This window comes from Lepidochelys olivacea (assembly GCF_965140295.1).
Source record: "Lepidochelys olivacea isolate rLepOli2 genome assembly, chromosome: 3".
In the NCBI taxonomy this organism is placed as follows: domain Eukaryota; kingdom Metazoa; phylum Chordata; order Testudines; family Cheloniidae; genus Lepidochelys; species Lepidochelys olivacea.
The window spans coordinates 170,091,960-170,104,703 of NC_140413.1; the positions used below are offsets into that span (position 1 = coordinate 170,091,960).

Here is a 12,744-nt window from a genome sequence, read left to right on the forward strand (position 1 = left end):
ACAACATTTGAGATATGACATTTTATAATGTCCCTTTAAAGATACAATACGTACAGACCCCTGAGAACTATTTTCTTGGAACATATTCATTAGACTGCCAAAACAGTTTCAACATCAGCAGAAAATCAGACAAAAAAGGATTGAGTTAAATACAGTTGCTAAAGTACATTCATGGTATTATACCTGAAACTGTGAGTCTGAAGATGTAAATTAGTGTAAGAAACAAAACTGCAAAGTTGTGAAAATACCCCCAACCCCATACAAGTTAAACTGTAACTGAGAGGGTAACAACTTTATTCTGGAAAAAAACAACAACACAGAATAGGTGACACTATATTTGTTCTTTAAAAACAGTCAGGTAGAGTACCTTCAAATAGATGCTGCCTTATCGTTATTATGAATGTGTTTGATGTTTTAAAACATTGCCTTGCCTACTGAAAAAAACAAACCCTGCTCTCTGGGCTGAAGTGCAGTGTTTATATTTATCTACACTAATATTTTAGAGTAGAAATGTTCTTAGGTGTAGGAATGTTACAATGAAATGACCTTTGAACAAGGCAGTTGTTTCAAATTTCCACACTCTATACCATCTGTCCTACTTGTAAACAGAGTGCTTTTAATGGCAGTTCCTGTATATAGTTTGGTGTTTTTTTTAAAAGGACAAAGGCTTGCAGACTGTTCCACATTGTCTTCTAATGTAAGTACATAATGCTACACAATGTGCTTTCTGAAAGTCTACTGCCACATCTTCACCATAATAGGTTTTGGTAAATAGCCTATGCAACTTGCCTATACAAAAAGTAAAGGCAGCAGTACAGACAGTAGAGCAAGAGTTTGTGGTTAAGATTCTTCCTCTCCTCCCCCCACCAAAAAACATTTCACAGCAATTCAACCCCTTTAGGCAAATGTACCAAATTACTAGAGCAAGACCCCTGTGGTACCAATCATCTATTGCATACCTTAAATATGTGCACTCTAAGAAATTGTTTACACTACTTTTTACCTCATCAACAGATTAGCCATTACAAACATTAATTGCCAATCTGGATATTTCCTGAATAGCTATTTCAGGCTACAAACATTTGCCCTTTAGCACCCAGATTAGCATTTATGAACGTATTTACCTTGAGTTAACTGGAGATCAAAACCTTGAGTGTAGGGTTAGTCTCCACCAGGAAAACAGGGAGGTCCTTACCTGTTGGCCAACATATCCTAAAAGCCTAGGCAGACAAGGCAAATTGTAGTTTTCATCCATGTTAGCAGATCAAAGTAAATCCTAGGCCTGGTCTATGCTGAAAATTTAGGCTGACCTAGCTATATAGCTTAGGGGTGTGAATTCTACGTATCTCAGGAGAGTGAATTTAAGTCAACCTAAACCCCAGCGTAGACAGCACTAGGCTAATGGAAAAATTCCACCTCTCTGAAAAGCTTTTACCATATTACCAACCATGAAGAACAAACATTTTTTCCTAGACAGGGTCACAGCTTGTAATAGGCTATAGAACTCTGGAGTCTGAGCATTGTATTTCCTGATCCACTGAAGTGTACATTACCATAAGGCAATTCAGATTTTATCTTGTTGAACAAAAAGTAGGCAACAGCATACCTCTATTTAGAGGCTCAACAGCATACAAATCACAGAAACCATAAAGAGTTGTCACAGGGATACTGCAGTGGTTACCAGCCTCTAGCATAGCACATCAATTTACAGCAGTTTAGAACAAGTAGTTTAATCCCACATTATAATTCAGCATTTGAAGACCCACAAACTGCTATTATGTTGTTTTAGAATAAATCAATGTTAGTTTTATTTGCAGCTCTGCTGGGACCTGCTGATCAGTTTCCTCTGCAGTCTCAGAGACCGGAAAGTGTTTCCTTTGCAGCCCCCATTCAGTCCCACTGGGTGATTCTCTCCTGCTCAGGGATCACGCTCCAGTTAGGCGAGGGCTCATCTCTGGCCAGCCAGTCAAAGTCATCCACCAAGTTCCAGTTATTCCTGCCTCTGTCCAGCCCGGAGGACTCGTAGTCGCCCTCGATGCCTGGGTAGCTCCAAGTGTAGGGGGCGAAGCGGACGCCGCTGCAGTCCTCCACCATAGCCCGGCTGGTCACCTGCATGTAGATCCGGGCGTCCCGGGTGCGGTGGGTGCGGAGCTGCTGGCAGGCCAGCGCCAGGAGGCAGTCGCTACACCCGTCCACCAGCACCGAGGTGGAGACGGGGCCACAGAGCACGGTGCAGCCCCGGCAGTCCCGCACCCGGAGCGTGTTGGGGTTGCCGCGGAGCAGCACCCGGCAGTCGGTCAGGTCGGCCAGGAGCACATCGCGCTGCAGCAGTTCCGAGGGGCCGAGCTCCAGCGTCTGGGCCTCGGCCCGGCTGAAGCCGCACAGCGGGGGGCCGCTCCCTTCGCCTTCCGCGGGCAGCTGGCCGGCCGGCGGGGCGGACTCCGAGGGCAGCTGGCCGGCCGGGGCAGGCGGCGGGGCGGACTCCGCCTCCTTCCTGCGGGCCCGGAAGGCGAATCGCTTCTTGGGCTGCAGCTGCTGGCGCCTGGCCGCCAAGGCCGCCTGGAGCCGACTCAGCGCCTCCTGCCCCTGCCGCACCTCGTACGGCGCCAGGAAGCGGACACTGTCGGTGAGGAGCTTCTGCAGCCCTTGCAGCCGGGCAGCCGCCTCCTCCAGCGACTCGGTCTGGCCCGCCGCATCCTCCTCCGCCTGGCCCGGGCCGGGCCCCAGCAGCGCCTCGATGGCCGCCCGCTCCCGGGAGAAGGCGGCCGCGAAGAACCCGCTCTGCTCCTCCTGCACCGCCTGGGCCGCCTTCTCCTGCCGCCGCCGCTCCGCTTCCCGCCGCCGCTCCGCTTCCCGCCGCTGCAGCCGCTCCGGCACCGCCGCCACCGCCCGCGGCCCTAGAGGGGCAGCCCCGCCGCCGCCCGGAGCTGCCGGACCCCGCTCTGCTGCCGCCGCCGCCGCCTCCATCTTCTCTCCCGTCCCGCCGCTCCGCCTCTCACTAAGCGGCCTGCTCATTGGCTGCCGGCACCCTGGGCTGGGTCCCCGCCCGCGATTGGCGGCCGGCCTTTAAGGCGGGGGGGATGGGCGGGGCCTCGTGTGTTTTTAAAGGGGCCGGCGCCTCTCTGCGGGACGGGTGAGTCTCCGCATTAGACGTGGCCGCCTGTGGGTTTGTTGTTATTGGGCTTCCGAAATTAGAGCCAGGCCGTAAATAACCCCGCGTGACCCCCCCCTCCCCCGCCAGCGCGCGGGGCCGGTCCCCTGCTGAGCCCGGCGGAGGAGGCCGCGCGACCAGTAGCCGCAGGTGCGCGCGCTACTCGCCGGCCGCGCGGCGTGGCCCTGCTCCTCCGCTCAGCAGCCGCCTGCTCGCGGCTGGGCCAGGCACGGGGGCAGCCTCGGCTTCGCCCGTCAGGAGAGACCCCCCCGCGGGGGTGACGGAGCGTCGGCTCCCCCCTCTGACCGGTCCCTTCCCTCAGCGGGGTGCTGCGGTCCCCTAGCCGGGGCCTTCCTGCCTCGCTGCAGCAGCGTCAGCGCCCCCCCGGGCTGAGAGCAGCCGGAGGAGAGCGGGGCTGGGACGTGTCCCAGGAAAGGCTGGGGCTGCGCGTCAGGCGCGGGCCGGGGTAACCCCACAGCAGGAGCAATAAGGGGCCAGAGCCGAAATAACCCTGATCCCCTCTCCCCTGCCATGACGACCCTTCCCCTCCCCCCCCCCTCCGCGGCCTGTTCCCTCTGCAGAGCCTCTTCCGGTCGCCTGTCCGGTCGCTTTGAAGATGGGCTGCAGGGAGGTTTTCTTCCCGCTCCTTGTTTTCTTCCTTCCGTGACTTCTTGTAAATAATTTGCAGTCTGGGGTGTTGTCGCGACTAGAATGTATTTGACGTTCAAAATAAAGTCTGGCCTAAGCGAGTGATGGCTGCCCACTGAATTATGTTATTTTTATTGTGAATTTCTGTGTATTGTGAATGTCTTGGCCCAATAGACTACAAAGAGGAAGACCTGGGCTGTGCCCCTGAAGGAACTTACAAAATAAATGGGCAGGTATTAAAAGTACTATCAAAATTAAGACCGAGTACACTGGATACCTAGGGCTTAAGGAGGCTCCAGTATCAAAGTGGTATAGATAAGACAAACATTTGTAGTACTTCCTGTACTAAATTTCATTTGGTGTAGCTATGTGATGCTGGCTGATGGCACTGCACATGCTCCTCAGAACTATTATCAGGGATCGAGTGACCTTTTTCAAAAAGTCAAATTTGCAAATGGAGTATTTGGAGGCACAAATAAACAGGGATCTAAGTAGCTGTTTATAGGTGCAAATGCTCAGTTTGACTGCACCATTGCAGTTGTGTTTTTCATGATTGTGCATCTCACTTCTTGTCTCTCTGTTTTATCCCGAAGGGAAGGGTACAGGTGAAAGGTGTGCATGTGGGTCCTAATGTGTTTAGAGGTAGGAAGCTGTTGCAAAAATATAGAACTACCAAGGATTTCTCTCACTCTGTTATTCTTTTTACTCTGTTTCTTAAATTTATTTTACAGTCAAGGCATATTTTTGAAGTATGTTTGTTGCTGAAGCTACAGAAATAAAGTAAGCTTGCTGGCTTCACAGTAGAAATACAGTCAGCTGTCGCTGTGAATTGGCAATTCTCAGCAGAACATATATTTTTTGGTTAAACTGATGTTCTGTATCACAAAGGAAGTTTATATAGTATGAGGAAGATTGCTTTATAAAAAAATAAATCTTAACACCTGTTCAGTTCTACCACTTGCCATCTTCCTCCTTGAATGTAGAAAATGCATAAAATATAAACAATTATAAAATCCCCCCCAACAACCTCAGAAACAATCCATTAAAATGAAAATGTGAAATACTCAGAGAAAGTGGTCTGGGTTTGATATCTTTTATTTGGAAAATAATCTGTTTTTTGTCTGCTATAACAGATTGCCTGTCACAGTTAGGAGTGGGCATTGAATCTGACTGACTTTGCAAGCTATAATATTTTGTTTATTGGAGAGACTGGGTTTGATTTTTGTGTCAAAAGTAAAATTACAGCATTAGCGACTAAGGAGTATCTGGACGGGACCTTGCATGTATTAAAGACAATCCATTTTGGACCCTGAAGGAAGAGGCAGTAAAGAAGGAAGGCAGTGAAATGCCCTTCTTTCTTGTTTTGCAAAAGCTTAAGTTTTGAAGGGTTCTGCATTGCAATGGAGAGGGGGTATTGGTGGAATAACTTTGATGTTATGATTTAAAAATTGAAGGATGAATGTTTGTCTAGTAAGATAAGTACTTTTCAGCAGGTTTGTAAGCGTGAGGCGAAAGTAACACAGTAATTGCAGTGGAGTCATATTGCTTTCTTGTAATTGATTTCCAGCATACCAGAGGTAATAGTCTATTCAGATGGAATATAGAAGGGTAATGTAGTGTTTAATGCATTCCAACACTTAGTTATCTCAACACTGCAAAGTTAATGGGTCCAGAATTCTGCTTGTAAAGGAACATAAGAGTTTTTGAATCTTGTAAGAAATATCTCTTAGGCTTTGGAAAAGGAGGGTGCTGAAATCATGAAAACTAGAAAGAAATTCTGAAAGCCTCTCATTTTTTTCCTGGTTTGTAGGAATTTTGTCAGTATAAAATATAAGTTAACTGAAATATATAAACATGTCCTAGAGAGACGCTTATGCCAATTAACAGCAGAAACAAATCCATCCCTGATGTAACTGCTGTGGAGTTATATCGGACATTAATTAGGTGCAATGAGCTTAGTGTAAAAATAAATAAAATTTTCCTTCAACATTATTATTTTTTCTTGTTTCTATAATTAAAATAAGAGGTAGATGTATGTTGTCATGTGACAGGCAGAGTTTCCTACCTTATGCTGTCACTGATGTAGGCAACACAAATAATGCAAGTGTACAATGATAAAAGCGCTTATCCATGAACACGGTAACTTTGACAAAAAACAGTAGTCTCGTACCATTTCTCAGCATCTCAGGAGAGAGCTTTTGAGAGTGCAGTATTGAAGTCTCAAGTTACGAAGACTTCATTACCTTTACAAAATTGTGTACAATCAATTGTTTTGTGCTGGAGGAAATGTCCAAAATAACCAGACACTAAACTACATTTGTCAAAATACATTAAATAAGTACTGCTTGTGATGTAATATAATTTTTTATTCTTTACTCACAAAACTTGGTAATCTCACCAGGGTAACTTCCTGCAGTTTACTGATGGTACAAAGTAGCAAGAGCCAACTGTATTTGTGAGTATGAGATTCACATAGAGAATGGAATTTTTTTGACACTGTTAAGCCACACAAATGAACTATGGTGTTAAGAGGCTAACCAAAGTAGTTTTGTACCAGTGAGTTACATGGATATCAGAGGGTGACACTGCATACTAGTAATGAAAGATTACAGAGAAAGGAGCAACAAAATCCTTTCCTTCAATTTTCTCATCTAGAAGTTACAACTTTCCTTTCCTCATTTAGAATTTCAGATTTCAATAAATAATTATTAGTACAGTATTTTTTGTAGGAGTACCGAGAGAGTCACATTCAGGCCTGGCTGTGACACCTCTATTTAAGGTTGCACGTTTTATTTTAAGCCCCTGCTTTCTGTTTATAACATTACCAAACTTTAACCATTTGAGTTGAAATTTTCAATGCTTGTTCTTTGCCTCAGACTGAATTTTGGGGGGAAATTCAGCAAAAACAGTGTAGCTATTTCTGAGACCATGGTTAGAGAAAAATAGGTAGTTTTGCCAATCTTATTTTTTTGAAACTGTTTCTTTGAAGAGTTCTAGTGGCTTCATGCTTTTGAGTGGGGAACTTGAAATTTGGCAGGTGAATGGGCCTGTGGTTAGGAAGATGCCTTTCGTTGTCTCTTTGACAATCCATCCTGGCTTGGTTTAGCTCTAAGCTTCTGAAATTACTGAGCATGTGCAAACAGCAGAGCTTTTTAGGTGCTGCTGAAGTCTTTGAACATTCTGTTAACCACAAAGCTGTCAGTGCTTTAGACAGGCGTTCATCTGTACTGAGCATGCACCAGCACTATGGAGCTCTTAAATGTCACTTGTATTAAACATGCTCCCAAGCCCTGCTTAATCTTTATCACATTGTTACAGGTATAGAACATTATCTACATTTGAAATGCTTTATTGATTTGGTTTTTTGATTTATTGATTCATGGCCTCTTGAAGAAAGAACCAGTGGACAGAGGAATACATTAGAATGTTGATTCCACTAGTACAAAAATATTAAACTATGTCCTTTGTGCACATTAATTTGGATAACCGTTCTAATTAATAGAGGTTACATTTTTTTAGGGAAATATGTTCTTAAAAATTAACCTTAAGTTATCAGTGTAACGCTCTTTTTTTTTTTTTTGGGTAAGGAAGTCATTATGGGTATGTCTACACTGCGGCTGGGAATAAGCCTCCCAGCCTGGGGAAGACAGACTTGGGGGCTTGAGCTAGCATGTTAACAATAGCAGTCTGGACATTGAGGCTTGGGCTCTCAAGGCTTGGGGGCTGGGTGGGCTTGAGAGTCTGAACTGCAGCCTGACCAACAAGGTCCACGCTGCTTTTTTAGTATACTAGCTCAAGTCCTGCTGGTGTGAGTCTGTCTACCTGGGCTTGGAGGCTCTCTCCGAGCTGCCGCATAGACATACCCTTAAAGGGCCCAATTCTCTTCTCAGTTACACTGGTACAGTTACTACTGAAATCAGTGGAAGTTGCATCCCTTTATTTGAGGGGAGAATTAGGTATCTGGGTTCAAGTTCCAAGTCAGAAGTTGGTTTCATAATTTGCCACTACAACTGTGCCATATAGTACTGTTCAGGTGAAAGTTAAAGATTGCATTGCACTTTTGTCACTACTTAAAAACTACAGGGAATAACTCTATAAATCTGTCCAGCAGTATCTGTCTGTCAAATAGGATTGTTTTATCAAAGACCCAAAGCTGCACCACCAAGAAACATGGATAATGTGGCTCTGTGTGGGCATAGGAGTCCTGCATTGTTCTGAGTCTAGGGTTCAGGCTTGACCGTGTGTGAATTGCTGATGGCTGCATAACAGGTGCTGCATAATGGATGCTGCATTGGTCTACACAACTGTTGCACTATGAGGGTCTGATTCTCATTTACACTAAGGCCCTTTTACACAGCTCTGGAACTCTGAGGGGGCCTTAAAGTGAGCATATGAATTATATTTACACTTACTTTAAGACCTTTTTACACTGCACACTTTACATATTTTAAAAGGGCCTTACTGAAAACGAGAATCAGGCCCCTAGTACCTAACACATTATTGAAAGCACTTTTGGATACTTTGCACGTGAAAAGCTCTGTATAAAATTCTGTTCTATTTTAATGCCGTTTCATATTTTGTTTTGTAAATATAATTTATCAAATCTTTTCAAAAAGCCAAAGTAATCACGATAGAAGCACTTACAAAGACAATTCCTGCCAGCATATATATAATTAGGATATTGTGTTAACATTTCCATTATTAATTCCTACTTCCAGAATTTTTAAATTCATTATAATTCATTGTGAGCTGAAACTTGGTATAGGTCTCCTCCGGAAGCACTTTTTTTCCTTTATTGGATAGAGACTTCAAACCCTTCTATTGGTCCTGTTGACACCCTGATTTTTCCCACTTTGTTCTCTTCCTTTTGGATATGTATACCTTTGTCTGTGTACTGTACGCTTGAAGGATAGGTCCATCCCCACTGGTTCTTACTACTCAAGTTTCTGTTTCTGTGTCTGCAAGGCCAGACATAGGGTGACCAGACAGCAAATGTGAAAAATCGGGATGGGGGTGTGGAGTAATAGGAGCCTATATAAGAAAAAGACCCCAAAATTGGGACTATCCCTATAAAATCGGGACATCTGGTCACCCTAGCCAGGCATGTGATTCTTATGTTGTGGCTCTGCAGAGACAACGTATTGAAGAGGAATATGCCCTAGCCTTTTCCACATTACTTTTTGTATTTTCTCCTGCGAAGCCCTGGTGAAGGTGATTAGACATGGCTCCTTTAACGTACACTACTTTTTCAATCAACTAGAATGTGACACTAGGAGTTGACATAGGATACCTGTTTGGGCTGCTTTTAATGTTTTAGGACTTTTGTTTATATTTCTAATTTAAAATTAAAACTAAATACTGAGGACCAAATTTTTTCCTGATATAAACAGGTGGAATTTAACTGAATTAAATGGAGTTGAATTTAAAATGTTGCAGGTCATTAGTCTGTAATATGGGCAACTCCCTTCTAATATATATTGGAAATTTGAAAAAACCCTAAAATACTGAAATCTGAAAACTGTCTACTGTATATTCCCATTATATAAGTAGTTCCATTGATTTCAAGTCTGGATCCTGCTGCTTTTCATTCTGATTTTTATTATGCATATGGAACAGGGTGGCTCAGATTCTCCAATGCAACAGTGAAAGCTCTCACAGGTACTGTAGATAATCCAGAAAAAGCCTAAATTGTTAGATAAAATTAGATGAGGAGTAATGGGTTATGAAGTCTTTCACATGTGGGTCCTTGGTTTAATCTGGCCTCAGTAATGACTGAAAGTAGTTATCAATTTACTATTGGTTTCTGTATGGAATACATGAAATTCAACCTAGTTCCTAGTGGTGAAAACCATCATCACAATACTACCTGGCAACATGATGATATCATTGAAGAAGCTAAGGATTGAATTGGAATTTAGACTGCTCTACGCTTTTAGCCCTAGAAGTGGTTTTTCTTGTCAAGGAGCATCAGCAGGGCAGTATGGGAAAGATTGCATTACTACCTCCCATGCTGCTGTGGGTAATGATAGCCTAGAGATTTAGCCTTCTGTGGATTAAGCTTTTAGTTCTTTTTATTTTGCATTTAAATTCAGTTATTTTTTGAAATCAGACTTGTACCTTTAGTATGATGAACGTTTAACAGTCAAATGTGTACCATGGTTGAAACCCTTTATAAAAAAATAATCTAGTATCTTCCATTTATTATAGAGTTTTAAATGGCAAACATTATTAAGTCTGAAATTCCACTTTTGTGGTAAACCTGTGTTTTACATGCTCAAATCTCTTTCAAAACGTTTTAGTGGTGAAACTTCATGTTTGCAGGGAGGAAGTTAGCACAGATCTGGGGCTTAGTCTGGAAGACACAAGGTGTGCTTCTGTTCCTGGCACTGACTCTCTGTGTGATTCAATTGGTTAAGTCCCAAATTTTTAATTCTCTCTGCTAATTTTGAGTGCCCAGCTTGTGATACCTGGAGACTGATTTTCAGATACTGAGTTCCTGCAGTTCCCACGGACTTCAACTGGAGTTGCGAGTGCGCAGCTCCTCTGAAAATTTGGCCTTAGGTGTCTAAAGCTGAGCATCCAAAAATGGAGGCATGCAAAACTAGAGGCAACTTTTGAATGTTTGCCCCTAAACTTCTCTGCTACAGTTTCTCCTTCTGTAAAATAGTTATAGTAGTCATCTGCTTTATAGGTGTATTGTGAAAGTTAGCTAATTGTCTCATTTGTAAAGCACTTCGAGATCCTTGGTTGATAGATTTTATAAGTGCAAAGTAGTCATATATTTGGTCTCAACTAAAGATTGTGTTTTGAATATCTAACCCTTTGTTAAATAATGAAGATATATAAGACAGTGTTAAGGCATTTATTTATAAATAAATAGGACCCAATCTTCCATGCCACTATCTTAAATGCAGGTTCCATATCATTGCACGTGGAACAGATTCCTACTGCAGTATTTTTCAAGTTAGTGCTATCATGAAACAAAGACTGTCCCATAGCTTCACATCTCCATTTACAGGGATTACACAATGATTCTCTGCTATAAAAACTGAAAAAGATAACAGTTTGATTCATGGAGAGCTAGTTATCATACTTGGCTCAAAACAATGGCCCAATCTTGCACATTTTTTTACGAGAATGAAAAAATGAGCAAGAACTGGGCCCGAATAAAGTGTAGGGATCAGGTCAGAAAAGTACAGTTTCTTTTGTCTGCCAGTGTTTGTTTAATTATCTAGAGCCCAACGTTGCAACCCTTATTCATGTTGAGTAGTTCTTGAAGTCAATGGGACTTTACATGTGACCAGATGGTTCATGTGTATGTGCACTGGGCCTCAGTCTAAAGGGTTCTGGCTTTTAATGAAAGCCTTAAGATTCATTGAAGACTTCTGAGAATTTGTCGGCCAAATTTCCTGGCACTTCTGGAGCAAGGGCCAGGGTAAACCCTGTCTCCCAGATGGAAGAATTAGAGGGGAAGCTTTCAAGTAAAAAGATGCAGTTTCTATTTTCCTCAGGATTATTCTCACTTAGGAGAGAATAGGGTCCAAAATAATTTAGCAGTGGAAGTATACTACAGCAATTACTACTTGGCATTTATTCAAAAATATAAAAATGACTTAAAGATAGGTAAGTGATATTATTCTCTTTTAACAAATGGTGAAACTGAGGTCAAAGTTATTGTGAGCCAAATTTTCCAAAGTGGCCTTTAATTTTGAATGCTTCCATTTCTGGCTGCACAACTTCAAGCACATTGATCCTGATTTTCAGAAGAGTTGAACACCTAAAACTCCAATTGTGAGCAGCTGGTGCTCAGCACCTCTGAAAAGATACTGTGTTACTAGAGGGAATCATGAAAGTACCTAGATAACTTGGAAATGAGGGCCTAGGTGTTTGCAGCTGAACACCCAAAAATAGAGGCCACTAATAAAAACTTGAACTTAAGTGATGTACCCACAATCTCTCAATGAAATAATGGGAGAGTCAAAAATGAACACAGGATTTCCTTTGACTCCCATTATCTACTCATGTTGTCTCCCTTTTATTTAATGTTTTTCCTGCTACAGTTCTACTCAACAGCAGATGCTCCATCATGTTTCTGCTTTTTTGTTGCAACCCACTGGTGTTTAGCTTCTGAATTACATCTTTAATATTGCCTACTTGAGCTACATCCTGAACGGTGTATGTCAAATGCTGATTGTGCCTTTACTGTGGTGGGCCCTAAGATGTGGAACTTATTTCGCCTTGGCCTCTATTCCAATCCGTTACCCTCACAGATCAATTTTAAATATCTTACTTTTTTTTCCCCCAGTTTCTTTTGTATTACTTTTACATAACCATTGTTGATATCCTTATGTGCTTATATCCTTATGCATTCCCTATTTTTCCCTACGCAGTCATTGTTATAAGGAGAATGCTTTTATTTATTCTCTCACTGTAGTTTTATATGTTTATTTTATTTGCCAATTAAAAGGAGTATTTGTCCCTTACTCTAGGTGTTTTTTGATGATCCTTAAATGTACAATTGCGAAAGAGATTCTTCCAGTAATCAGCCTTCAACCATTAATGGTGATAGTCACAACAACCAACAATAAAACTGCAGCAAAAAGCATATTTAATCTATCTGGACAAAGCCTTACTAGTCCTTCGTAGCTAGAGAAAATAACATGACCCTTGCAGTATGCCCTGATTATCAATACATTCTGACTATTTCAGACATTCAGGGGAGGGGAGAGAGTTCCAAAACTGAGGGGACCTCTTGGTTAACACACTGCCAGCTGCGCACTCTCTCTTACAGTAGTGGGGCTCTAGCTCAGGTGCACCCACTGATACAATTTTGACAGTATAGTACAGGGAGACAGATGGTCTCTCCAGTAAGTAGGGTCTAGGTTAAGTAGGGCTTTCCAGGTTAAAATCAACATTTTAAATTCTACCTCGTATTTAACAAGTAG

The 12,744-nt window shown here is 42.8% G+C and overlaps 2 protein-coding genes across 2 annotated transcripts in view; one reads left to right on the forward strand and one right to left on the reverse strand.

Moving 5' to 3' along the window:
* Positions 1–236: 236 nt before the first annotated feature.
* On the reverse strand, positions 237–3,015 carry TBCC (tubulin folding cofactor C; the record flags this gene model as incomplete). Its single annotated transcript, XM_084622473.1, has 1 exon — positions 237–3,015. The coding sequence occupies one exon, from the start codon at positions 3,013–3,015 to the stop codon at positions 1,891–1,893; it is 1,125 nt and encodes a 374-aa protein (XP_084478599.1). The 3' UTR covers positions 237–1,890.
* The window catches only part of BICRAL (BICRA like chromatin remodeling complex associated protein), a 76,672-nt gene continuing 66,930 nt past the window's right edge, over positions 3,003–12,744 (forward strand). The window contains exon 1 of the mRNA XM_084622472.1: positions 3,003–3,133. The gene's annotated coding sequence lies outside the window, so the exon portion shown is untranslated. The remainder of the gene's footprint in view (positions 3,134–12,744) is intronic.